Raw genomic sequence first — 12,501 nt, forward strand, 5'->3', positions numbered from 1 at the left:
GAACTGAAACACTTATCCCAGGCGAAACAGCCCATGCTTTTAACAGTTTAGATAAATCATGCTTACTTGTTTCCACCAAAGAGTGGCTGCTGTTTTGCTCATCGAGTATACGTGAACAGAAGAACTTGTGCGAGAAACGGGTTCAAAGCAAGAACCAAATGCGTGTCAGCCTGCTTATAAACTGTAACAGGATAAAGGTTTACACTCTGTTTAACACATTTCTAGACAAACCTGTTAGTAAGAATGGCCAGCCACATCAGCATTGCTAAATGTTTTAAAGGGCATGTTTTTGACTCGATCCCAACTGCACCAAGCTTGCTAAACCACGTGAGAAAACAAGGTGCCCAAATTCAGTTAGTCACCAGCGCAGCACAGACAAAGCCTCGGGGTACGGTTACATAGACCTCACGCTGGGAGGTAAGGTAGGCTGCCGATTTACTGTCTGCCAGCTACTCCATGGTATACTTTTTCTGCAGTTACACAGGGTAAACTACTCTGTACTTACCACACGTTGAGAAGTGTGCCCAGTGATAGATACTGTGAAAAGTTTACAACCTACAAAACACCCTTTAGCTCATCTCAGGAAAAACTTGTTCATATAGCTGCACCCTTATACTACTTCAAAGTTTTTTCCCTACAGTAAAATAGACATCTGTTCCTGGACAGTGCAAATATTTCCTTAAGGGTGCAAATTCTGTTTAGTAGAAGCCATAGAGATAATTAAACTGCTATTTCTGGTGGTTTTTAATATAGCTGAATACCCCTGATGGCTCCTACATGTTACTTCACACACTTTCAACCTTGCAGATTTTCTCCTTCACTAAACACAACTTAAATAGGGACCAGTGAGGAAAAACATTTACTCTGTTGGACCTACGTTATTTAATAACTCAGTCTGTTCTATCAGCAAAAGCAGAAAGCACTTTTTGAAAAAAAGAATGCAATATCCTGCTCGAATATTGACATTATAAAAAATAAGGAAGCTCCCTAAACTAACATCCTCATAGTCAAAGTGAAACAAGGGCAATACAGTTGCCTCATCTTAAACCAGGAGAGCATCATATGACTTGATGCTCAAAAAAAAAACCCACCCAAAATCACATGCTGTCGTACATCCTGCAGACAAGAACAGCCAAGTCTCAGGATGTAGTCTTCTCTGGAAACAGATCATTTGTCTGGCTCTCTAAAAACTGTCAGCCTCACTATTGTGCTTAGATAACACACCACAAAATCCTGCTGTGTCACAAAATAAGTTTGAGTGGAGCTGATTCTAGGTAGAGACTAATTACTGTCTGGGCTACACTTCTGAGACCAACCCCTTCTCCTCATCTGACTGCATCTCTTCTCCTTGTGGATACGACTTTGGACTCACTCAGACATGACCTCCCAAAATTCAAGGCACATCACAGGTACTGAGGGGCAGAACTTTACAATTTCAGTAACAATCTGAGAAGGTGAGAAAGGAAACCAGGGAATGCAAGGGGTACCCTGTTCTCGTTCAACACCTCAGTAATTACAGATCAGCATCGAGTGAGTGGCAGCTATAGGTGCCTCCCTGCGTAACAGAGGCCCCTTCCCTCCCCACCCCCTAGTCCATGTACCTACATAGGTTAAAAATGCAAGTATCAAGGAGAAAAAAAAAGAAGTACAAATAATGCATATTAAGAACAGCACAGGAAGACAAGGATGGATATTGTGAAGAAATGCAGGGCACAAGTGAGAAATATGGGCTAAAAAGCATCCAAGCTGCAGGCTGGCTGGCAAGCAGTACAGTTGCATACATCTGCAAGAATAAAAGACATTAGGAAGACCATCAGAACCATGGGGTTGCAGGGTATCCCCAAAACAAGCACACTGGAGTGTGGCATATGAAATCTGTAGAACAGGACAGCAGGATGTACTGCTCTTTGCTAAAGAAATCTGGCTCTTGGTTAACCTTTTATTACACACAGCAAAGGAATTCCCCTGATCAGTCTGGGAAACAGGCGAACTCGGACACCTGCAGTTTATAAAAAAAGCTGGGGGAGGGAACACGCTATCCGTTTATAACAGAAGTTAAATATAAACTTCTATATCAAAGATAAATCTCTACTGACTACTAAACGCATAATTAAATCCTGGTGTAGTGTTAGAGTGCAATCAGGAGAACCCTGCGCTGAAGAGCTGGCTGGCTGCGCTTCCTCGCTTGGCCCTTCCAGCCGCAGAGCGAAAAGCCACACCAGGGCTTTTGCACACACACAGAAAAATTCCCGAGTAGCAGAAATATGACACTGAGATGAGTCGCTGCTGCTATCGGCAATGAACAGCAGCGGTAAAGTGGTCAGGTTTTTTGGCTGGGGGAAAGGAAAATAAAACCACACCAAATCTTGAGTGCAAATAAGAGTTTTACTTTTTGGCTGCTTAGAGGTCAGACCAAATTGGCACCACTGAAAACCAAACTGACACTGAGCACTTGATTACGTTCTCATTACAAAAATCTTGCAATAGTTAAGGGTAATACCTTAATAATTAGAATTTAATCTAGTGTTGACATTCTTCATTTTGTTGACTTTGAGTACTTCTCTCACAAATTACACTTTTATCACATCTTTTTCTTTTTTTTGGTTGGAAACAGAAACGTTGATCGATTCACATGAACAAAAGAAAACAAACCTGAGAAAAGTACTTAAAAATCTTGATATTAAGTACCTCCATAGAACAGACTGCCAATCCACAACACACAAAAAAAATCACACTGATAATTTGCACTCAATAAGGCCATGTTTACATGAAGCATTTGCTGCTTATATGGAGACAAAGCATACAGAAGACCATACGTTTATTACTTAGCCTGTAATACCACCTATGGAAACACTGCATCTACAAATTCCTGCTATAACTTTGAAATAATCCCGCAGCATCCCAGGCAGGTATCACATACTGCTATTAGGCTGTGTATTCTTGGCTTCTCCTCCACGCGGTGCATGTTGAGATACACACTCAACCTTCAGCTTGCCGAGTCAAACTGCAAAAACAAGCCCAATCCAAAATAGTCATCTTGCTTCAAAGGATATTAAAATTGGATAAGAAACAGTAAGAAAAATGGCAGACTACGGTAGGAAAATTCGTCATTTGGCCCCTACCTAGGTCTTGCCTTAGTCTCCAACAGATGCTTCAGTCCAGAAGGACGAAGTTTAATCTTGCATAAGGATTTTGTCACTAATTATCTCACTGCACGCTCTTGACACTGAGCTAAACTTCCAACCCCTTAACTCTTCAGCAGCCAGTTACACTCCTGGCCTTACGGACTTCCTGCGCTTTGTCACACCAAGTGTGAAGTAGAATCCAAAACCGACTGCGAATGATTTTATGCTGCCCTCTGTATCACTCAGCTCCCCTGGTTTATTCATCAACACCACTATCATTTGTTTTTTTTCACTCAACAACTTGTAAATTCTAGTCTTTTGATCTGCATTACATAGGTTTGTACCAAACCATTTATAATGGGTCATTTCTTCAGCTCATGCAGTTTGTTTTGAGTTCTGCGTGGTATTTGAGCAGTGTGAAGAAAAAACAATTCAAGCCCAGGTTACCTGCCTCAGATTTTATTAGTGCAATGTAGCAGGTAGAAAAAGACCACCAGTGAGTGACTCAAAGAATATCATCTGCCCAGGACAGGAACAGCTATCTTATTTCTTTTAGTTCCCTGCCTGGCTTGTGATAAAAAGATCTCATCCAAAACAGGTAACAGTAGAGTAAGACACATTTTACATATAGACTCTATTCTAGGCAATCCTGGATACATGCTGCTTAGTGGCAGCACTACCACTGTGTTGTAAAACAGATTCAAGCAGTTCTTTAAGATATATTCAACAACACTGAAGCTGGGTATTTGCACCGCTGTTCTTTTCAAGTACATTAAGCCCCGTTACCATTCAGATATGTCTGAGCTCAAAGACAAACAGCATTAGTATTTAACAGTTATAAAAGGTTATCTTCAGAGATAAACAACAGAGAAAAAAAAATTTAAAGTTGAAATTAATTTTTCAGAGGAAAAACTATACTAACAGTCGTTGTATTGACTAGTAGAGTCACACTTCTCCCAGTAATTAATCCCTGCTGTCAACATTATTAAAAAGGGCACCGGTTCCAGATCATTTAAAGGCAAACTGAGGCTGATTTCATCCCTCACCTTGAGCACAACCACTAACACCCATCAACAGGCAGGGCAGGTACTTGGACAGTCACGCTGTGACCTAGTCCGGGGAGCGGACTCACAAAGAGAAAACACCCTGAACACAGACACCCTACCCCTACAAAAAATAAAAATAAAAAAAACGAAACACAATTAGCTTCCAGGCAGCTTAGCTCCATGAATGTGCTCACAGGAATGGGGAAGCGATCAGAAAGCTGAGGCCAGGACTGTGGCAGTCCCAATTTAGATCAGTTTAGACTGCTGGAGCACCACACCCTAAGATTACTTCAGCTGAGAAATGCTGGGAAATGACCCACATCTTTTTATCTATTTATTCCGTTCTTTGTCAAATTCTATTTTTTACTGTACAATCATTTTTTTCCTTCCTGAAAAGCTGAACTTTTAGGGAAACAAGCAAGAAAGTTCTTAATAGAAATCACAAAATGGTAATCCTTGAACTTCCCTAAAGATGCTGCTCGAGAGAAATCTGATTTCGGTTCACAAAACTCAAGCTCTGTGGTTAAACAGAGCTCTCAAAATAGCTTGAAGTTATTAGAAGGAAAAGATGGTATTTCAGAAAACGAAGCTGTGTATAAGGTGAGGACAACAGAACTCCAGCAAAAGATGAACATAAAACCACAGTAAAGTAGGCAAAGATATTTTGAAGAGCAGCTTGTAAAAGGCATAAAACTCATACTTGAAATAGCTTTTACTGTATCAAAAGAAACCATCCATCTAAATAACCAAAGGGGCTTGTGAAACAAGTAAGCTGCAAAGACGACCCCAAGAATGGATGCTAAAGGCCAGTACCAAACAGTAAGAGAATAACTGACCTTAGCATTTACTGCAGAGGAGACTAAAAAGTTCCCTAAAAGCTTGTCTTAATAGGATGAACTTAAAGACCTGCGTCCAAGACTCAAGAAAAGGGGCTTTAGAACAAGCCAAGAAAATAAGCAATAAATCAACAGGACATGAATGTATTAACCCAAGAGATACAGAGCACTGAAAAAATTAAACTGGTCAACTACTAATTGTGGTATGCAAGTACGGTGCCACTGGTCTTGCTGCAAGTGGCCTGAAAGGTGGTAAGTGCAGGACCAATTTGCACTCCAGGTATCATCTAGGGGCCTAATCAACAAATATGCTCAATGTCCCTCCCTGACAAACAGATAATAATAACAACAAAGTGTGAATTACTCGACCTGTGGCTAAATAAGATACTAGGGAAGCAGTGCCTCATATACAGTAGCATTCTGAAAGAATGAAGTGTGTGCATAAATGTAACACAGTTAATGGAACATACCTGGATTTTTCAAGCTCCCTCACAAAATGCTTTTATATATTTAGTTTACTGAATGACAGAACAAAATGTTTGCTGAAATTCAGTGTGTGTATGTGTGAAATAACATGAGGAAGATAAATCCTCACATATCTGTACAGCAAAGTATTTCAGCATAGTTATCACCACTCAAAAACAAACAAACAAACAAACTAAAAAAGAAAAAGAGAAGAGGTCTTGGAGTGACTATTAAGCAACAAAAAAGAGCAAAAAACTACTCAGAAAGAAAACAAAACCAAAAGCATTTATCACTATAAATCCATGGTACCTTTGTATCACAAATACTGCCTTGCAGTCCTGGTCATACATCTCAAACAAACTAAAAAAAATCCAATACAAACAGAAAGTATATAGACAAAAGTAACAAAGACCAATAGAGTAATGATTTTTTCCCATACTAAGAATTATTATGTAGACAAAGATTTTCCCACTCAAAAAAAAAAAAAAAAAAGAGAGATTACAAAGGAGACATATTACATAGGTCTGTAAGTCACTGAAGAGGTGAAGAAAAGAATAATTCTTCCATATTCACCATTTCTGACAACAGAAATAGTCAAAGCTTAGAAACAGAAGAAAGGAGTTTTTCCTCCATGCAGTATTTTATAAAATTGAAGCGCTCATAGTCCAGGCATGGTGGTACGGAGGCCAAGAATACAAAAAGCTATCAGATAAAGATTACACAAATTCACAGCAGATAGGTCCTTTAGAAGGCACAAAAATCTGACAGCCCAAGACGCAACCTCTGTTCGAGGAGCTCTCTGACACTGAGAGGAGACGCTGTGTTTGCTCTGTTGCTGTTACACTTCCTGCAGCATCCACCACCGAACCCTAACCTTCCCAGCTTCCTGCGGTCACCAGCTGCTGAGGTCTGCCCAGAACCACAAGTCCACCTCAGGTGTGGGAGAGGAGGACTGAGGCACGGCCTGGACGCCTGCTGGGAAACCTGCCGAGAGATCTAAGCAAAGAAAGGGGACTTGAAGCGGCCACCATTGGCCACACCAACTGGAGACAGGACATCTGACTGGGTAAGACATGACCACTGCCTCTCACAAGAGCTCATCTGCCATTTCAGGGATAAGATTTTGCCTACCAAATAGAAGTTTGCAACTTCTTCACTCCAAAGTAAAAGTTTCGATGCAGAACTAAGTTTACAGAAGTTAAATAAAGCAACGGTTCTCCTCTGTGTTAAGCTTTCTAGAAGTCACATTCAGCTCCAATAGCTTCAGGCTCTCTCTGCAACGGTGACTCTCCAACCAGAACTATGAAGGGAAGCCATTTATATGATTATCCTGCCTCAATATAACGCAAACTCTTGTGAGGAAAACTCTTTAGCAGACCTCGAGCGTGAAGGGAAAGCAGTCCCATCACCCCCCTGCAGACAGCAACGACCCCCGAACACTGCCCGTCAGTGCTGCCTTCAGCGAAAGGGGGACCACCGCCACGCCGCGGGGGGGACGGGGCCTACGCGGCCTCCAGGGACCCGGGGCTCCCCGGCGCACCCCCGCCCCGCCGGAGCAGGCAGGGGAGCAGGCCGCGGCCTTGCCCACCGCCACGGCCGCGCTTCGGGCGGGCGCCCAGCCAGGCCACAGGGCCGCCGGCTCCCTCCCGCGCCCCGCAGCACCGGCCGGCGCCGCACCGCTCTCCCCGCGCCCCCCACCGCTGCCCCCCGGCAGAGGCCAGCGCGCCGCTCTCCCCCCGCCCCGCAGCGGTGGCCTCTCCCTCGCCCCCTCCCGGCGGCCGTGGTCCCGCCCTGCCCCTCACCGTAGCGCTGCCGGCGCGGCGGGCGCCCCAGCGCCTCCAGCCCGCCCGGCCCCCACAGCAACACCAGGGCGGGGACCAGCCACAGTCGGAGCCTCATGGTCCGGGCGCGGCTCCCTCCTGCACCGTCCGCCCGCTCGTTCGCATCCGGTCGGGGACACTTCGCCCGCCCCGCGGCCCCTCTCCCTGTACCGGGCCCGCCGCCCTCCTGGGCCCGCACCCGGAAGCGCGGCCGCTGCCCGCGGAGCATTGTGGGAACGGGCGGGGCCGCCATCTTGGGCGGCGGGGGCGGGCGCTGAGGGGAGGCGAGGCCCGGCCGGGGGCCCGGCGCCTCCAGGGCGGCCGTGGGGGCAGCCCGCCCTCGGTGCGAGGCGGGCCGTGTTGCCGCGGCTCCTTTCTCCAGCGAGGGCTGCGGTGTGAGGGCGTGAGGCGCTGGGTGCAGCATTCCGCCCCTCACGGGCGCCCGCTCTCTCGGGACATCCTCAGCACGGCGCCCGTACCGGTCTCCCGGAGGGGGAACGGGCCTCCCGCCTGCCCCTGGCAAAGGGAGGGGGCTCCGTCGTTCTGCAGCCCCTCTTGGGGTGAGCTCGGGATGCAGGCCCGCCCTGGGGGGGCTCCAGCGCTCTCGCGTCTTCTCACGCACAGCGATGTCTTAGACGGTGGGGATTGCAACTCGCAGAAGGTAGTTTACTCTTGGTACACGGAAGTGGCTTTAGTATATAACTTTCATAGAATCATAAAGGTTGGAAAAGACCCTTAAGATCATCGAGTCCAACCGTTAACCTATCACTGCCAAGTCCACCACTAAACCATGTCCTCAAGCACCACGTCTCCCCGTCTTTTAAATACCTCCAGGGATGGAGACTCAACCACTTCCCTGGGCAGCCTGTTCCAGTGCCTGACCACCCTTTCGGTGAAGAAGTTTTTCCTAATATCCAACCTAAACCTCCCCTGGCGCAGCTTGAGGCTGTTTCCTCTCCTCCTGTCACTAGGGAGAAGAGACTGACCCCCACCTCGCTACAGCCTCCTTTCAGGTAGTTGTAGAGAGCAATAAGGTCTCCCCTCAGCCTCCTCCAGGCTAAACAACCCCAGCTCCCTCAGCCTCTCCTCATAAGACTTGTGCTCTAGACACTTCACCAGCTTCGTTGACCTTCTCTGGACACTCCAGCAACTTTACTAGGTTTTGTGTAGTTTTCTTAGCACGACTGAGGATTGTTTGTGGCACCCGGTACAAATAATGAGTGATGAGTCCATGAGTCAGCTGTTTCCAAACAGCAAACCTTATTGCGATAAAAACATATGAAGTGTTACTTGGGTTACAGCTGTGCTGTGTGCCGGTTAATGTTTTCTGAAATCAGCTCGATCTCGTATCTATTTGCAGATGCCTCTAGCAAAGATGGTTGCAAATGATGTACTCAGCGAAAATGGAGGAGAACCCCCACCATCACCCGTCCTGCTTTTTGCCACACTGTTCATTAGCTAACCTGAAACACTTAAATAGCCGTAGCATGAGTAATTATTCCTTATTAAATTTTTCATAAGATACATTGCTTAAACCAAGAGTCTATGTCTCCCAGTTTCTTCTCGCCAAAGATGGGAAGATTATAAGAGGCCAAACCGCTGGTGAAGCTTCCAGTGGGTCTCTTTCGAATTTCCAACAATTTGTGTCTACTGACTCCCTAAATCAGAGGTAGTGTCTTCTTCCTTAGCAGCTCTCAGTGTATCTGTCTCCTCCAGGTGTTTGTCAGTTGACCCTCTACTGCTTGTAAACTTGTAGCATCCATAACATCTTGCAGCAGGGAGTTCCACAGGGTAATCACATATATGAAGAATCACTTTCTCTGCTTTCAACATGACATTTCCTGACACTGTTTGATGACCCCTGCTTCTTCCTTTGGAAAAGACAGTGAACAATTTTGCGTTGTCTATGCTGGTCATCACTTTATAGCCTCCACAAGATCTCCTTTCAGTGTGACAAGGCTTCTCTTCTAGACTGACAAGTCCGAGTGAAATTGTTCTTTCGATGGAAGGTGTTTGTTGCTACTCTGTGAACTTTTCCAGTTCTACTATTCCTGTTTGTGGTGGTGGGACTGGGACCGCGTACGGTGTTCAAGATAGGGGGGCATACAGTGGGATTATAAAGTGGCACAACAATATTCCCTATCTTGTTCTCAATATTGTTCCTAAATATTTCTAACATTCGATGTGCTGTTGATCTCCACTGAGCTGCCATTGTCCTACAAATAACATTACATTTCCAAGATCTCACTCCTGAAGTGTAGTGGTCGGTTCAGACACCGTTATTCTACACGTAATGTAGAACTGTGTTTTCCCCATGTGCATCACTTTGCATCTGTCTGTATTCACCATCATCTATCATTTTACTGCCAGTCACTGAAGGCTCGATTCAGTTGCCCATATGTAGGTGTCTAGTGCTGTTTCAGGTGACATAGGGTGCCTTACCGAGGCTTCAGAAGAGCATGGGTCTCCGTTAGGTCCTGTGCCAGAACCATTAAGATGTCTCCCATATCGTAGAGCATGAGTGTGGATAATTGAGCCCCGGGTATTGAAAGGTCTTTCTGCAGTTCTTCTCAGCCACACCTTTTCTCTCCTTCCATGAATAATGTGATATCATCAGCAAGCTTGTCTCATTACTCCTCACCTCCTTATTCAAATTATTTATGAATAAGCACAGAAATGTGAAGGTGCATTAGTGACTTCCTTTCACTGTGAAAACTGACCATTTACTCTTAGTCTTTTAATGACATTTTAATCCATGCAGGGATCTTCGCTCTTATCCCACAGTTGCTTGGTCTCCTTAAGAGCCTTTGGCAAAAAAGTGTTGAAAGTCTTTCAGAAGTTTCAGCAAACTGCATCTCTCCAATCCCCCTTATCCAAGTGCTTGCTGACACCTTCAGAAAATTTTATACCAAGTTTATAAGGCAAGGCTTCTCTTTGCAAAAACAATGTTGACAAAACCCATGTTGACCTTTCGTGAGTAAATCATATCTGTCCATGTATGCACAACTTCTAGTTGCTACCAATCTGTGCAGAACAGGTGTCACTTTTAATGGGCAGTAGTTCTCCAACTTTCCCCTAGAAAGAGTTTTTAAGGATAATTTAACATCTGATACAATCCACTCCTTAGATGCTAAGAAAGTTTTAAGAAAGAATTTATACCACAGTCAGAATTTCAGTTATTGCATCCTCGAGTTTCTTGGATGAACACCAGCTAGTCTTGAGAATCTGTTACTGTTCATTTTGTCTACTCTTAATTCATAACCTTTTTTTAAGTCAACATTTCAGTTTGAAACAGATCAAAGAGAAGGCCGCTGAAGCGTCCCAGCAGAGGAACGCAGACACAGGAAGTTCTCTTAGGGTTTCCACTACGGTCTTATCATCTCTGAGTGCTGCTTTTATACCCAGTTCAGTTGGTGGGTTTCAGAACCTAGCAAGCTTCTGGTACTTGGTACAGTAAGATTACTGAAATCCTCTCAAATCCTCTTGAAAAGGATTTATTGTTGAGTTTTATACCTTTTATAACTCTTTCCTTTGATGTCATTCATGAGTTCTGTTGTAAGCCTCTGAGGCTTTTTTTCCCCCAAATGAAAAGGCTGATTTTGTTTAGTCTTCTCTTGTGTGTAATTATTTCATATTTGTGCTTGTTCTAGTTACCTCTTTCTGTATTTTTTTTAGATATAGTATACCCATTCTGAAGTATATAATATATCCTTTTCCTCTGCTCATGTCTTAGTTCTAGTGACTTTCCTATTTTTTTACCTCCGCTGAGTACAGAGTTGAGATTTCAGGTAGCTGATGCTCCACCAGCTTTCCAAGATCTCTTTCCAAAGTCGTAACAACTAAACAAGTGCTCATCATTGTGGGTATGTGGTGAAGGTTATACTTGGCATTTATAAACATCAATTTTCATTTGCCATTTTATCAGATGTCATTTAATCTGGCAGGATCTTTCTGCAACTCTAGAATCAACTTTAGATGGAACTTTTTTGAATAGTCTTGTTTTATCTGCAAACTATTTATCACTATTTTCAGATCGTATACCAAACAGCAGAGGTCCCAGTACAGATCCACTTTTTTATCGATGGGTGGACTTTCTTCTTTCTTGCTGTTTTGTAACTTGTCAAAACAAGATACAGAAAGCCAGGTAAAAGGTTTCTTTTTGTGTTATCACTTGAATTTTCCCACTGAATATGTTTGTTTCTTCTATTGACATCTTATCTCACAAGGACACCTTAACAATAAAAGTTGATTGCTTGTAAATATTTTTAGGGTTATTGACTGTTGGTGATTTGTGTTTTGACAGAGCCCATCACATTGGAGTTGTTAGATTAAGGTGTTTAGACAATATAATAGAAAAACAGTAAAATAGTAATTAGGAAAAGTGTAATTGATTTAGCAGTATTGTTTATTCCACATAAATAACAATAATTTATTTTGTATCAGTAGGTTAGTTTGATGGCATGTCTGGGTGTGATTTTTTTTTTTTTAATTTATTTATACAAACTTATTGTCTTCTGTCCAGTACAAGAGCACTTCGGGAGTGTGTTGATACCCAGTATTGACAGGAATGCATTCTTCTCTTCCCCCATTAAGGAATGTGAGCCATTTTATTAATGTGATTAGGGCCTAAACAAGGATATGATAAATACATAGGATATGATTAGAAAGTAATGGGAAACAGCATGTAGTGTGTTTTGGCGAGGAATACCACAAGTACAGCACATTAAATAAAAAAGAAACAAATGAATTGAATATATATAGCCAGTAAATTGGGTTTTCCTGTGTTAATAATAAAAGCTAGAGAAGTGCAGAGACAGCTAACTGGACAGCTAACTCTGTTCAGAAAAAGAGTTCCTTTAAGAACAAGTTTTTGATAAAAGAGGTTATCCCACTAACCAGAGTGATTCTTAAAATATACAGTGTAATAATTCACTTAGAAAGGAAGCTAGATTTTGTGGCAGGCCCTGGAGGAGGATTGAGGATTACCTTTGTTTTGTGAATGTTTGAATAGTAAATGATGCCCTGAGGAAAAAGGCCTGATCTTGGTTCTGAGCTAGAGATAAGCAGAGCCCCACCCATGTGGGAGACAGTAGGCTGCATAAAGCTGCATATTTTCCCATGGGAATTATTGGAACCCCTCTTACTTGTGGCTTTTGAACCTAGGTTGGGCGAAGCCCTGGGAAGTGCGGTGCCTTACAAGGAGTGTTCT

At 43.7% G+C, this 12,501-nt stretch overlaps 1 protein-coding gene across 2 annotated transcripts in view; it reads right to left on the minus strand.

Annotated features, from left to right (window-relative positions):
* The window catches only part of ADAM17 (ADAM metallopeptidase domain 17), a 35,957-nt gene extending 28,479 nt beyond the window's left edge, over positions 1-7,478 (minus strand). For both annotated transcript variants that reach the window (XR_014227744.1, XM_082307560.1), the window contains exon 1: positions 7,275-7,478. Coding sequence is in view for 1 of the 2 variants with exons in the window: in XM_082307560.1 (XP_082163686.1) it covers positions 7,275-7,371 (97 nt within the window). In the remaining variant the exon portion in view is untranslated. The remainder of the gene's footprint in view (positions 1-7,274) is intronic.
* Between the last annotated feature and the right edge of the window lie 5,023 nt (positions 7,479-12,501).

The sequence above is a fragment of the Platalea leucorodia genome (genome assembly GCF_965183815.1).
Source record: "Platalea leucorodia genome assembly, chromosome: 3".
Lineage (NCBI taxonomy): Eukaryota > Metazoa > Chordata > Aves > Pelecaniformes > Threskiornithidae > Platalea > Platalea leucorodia.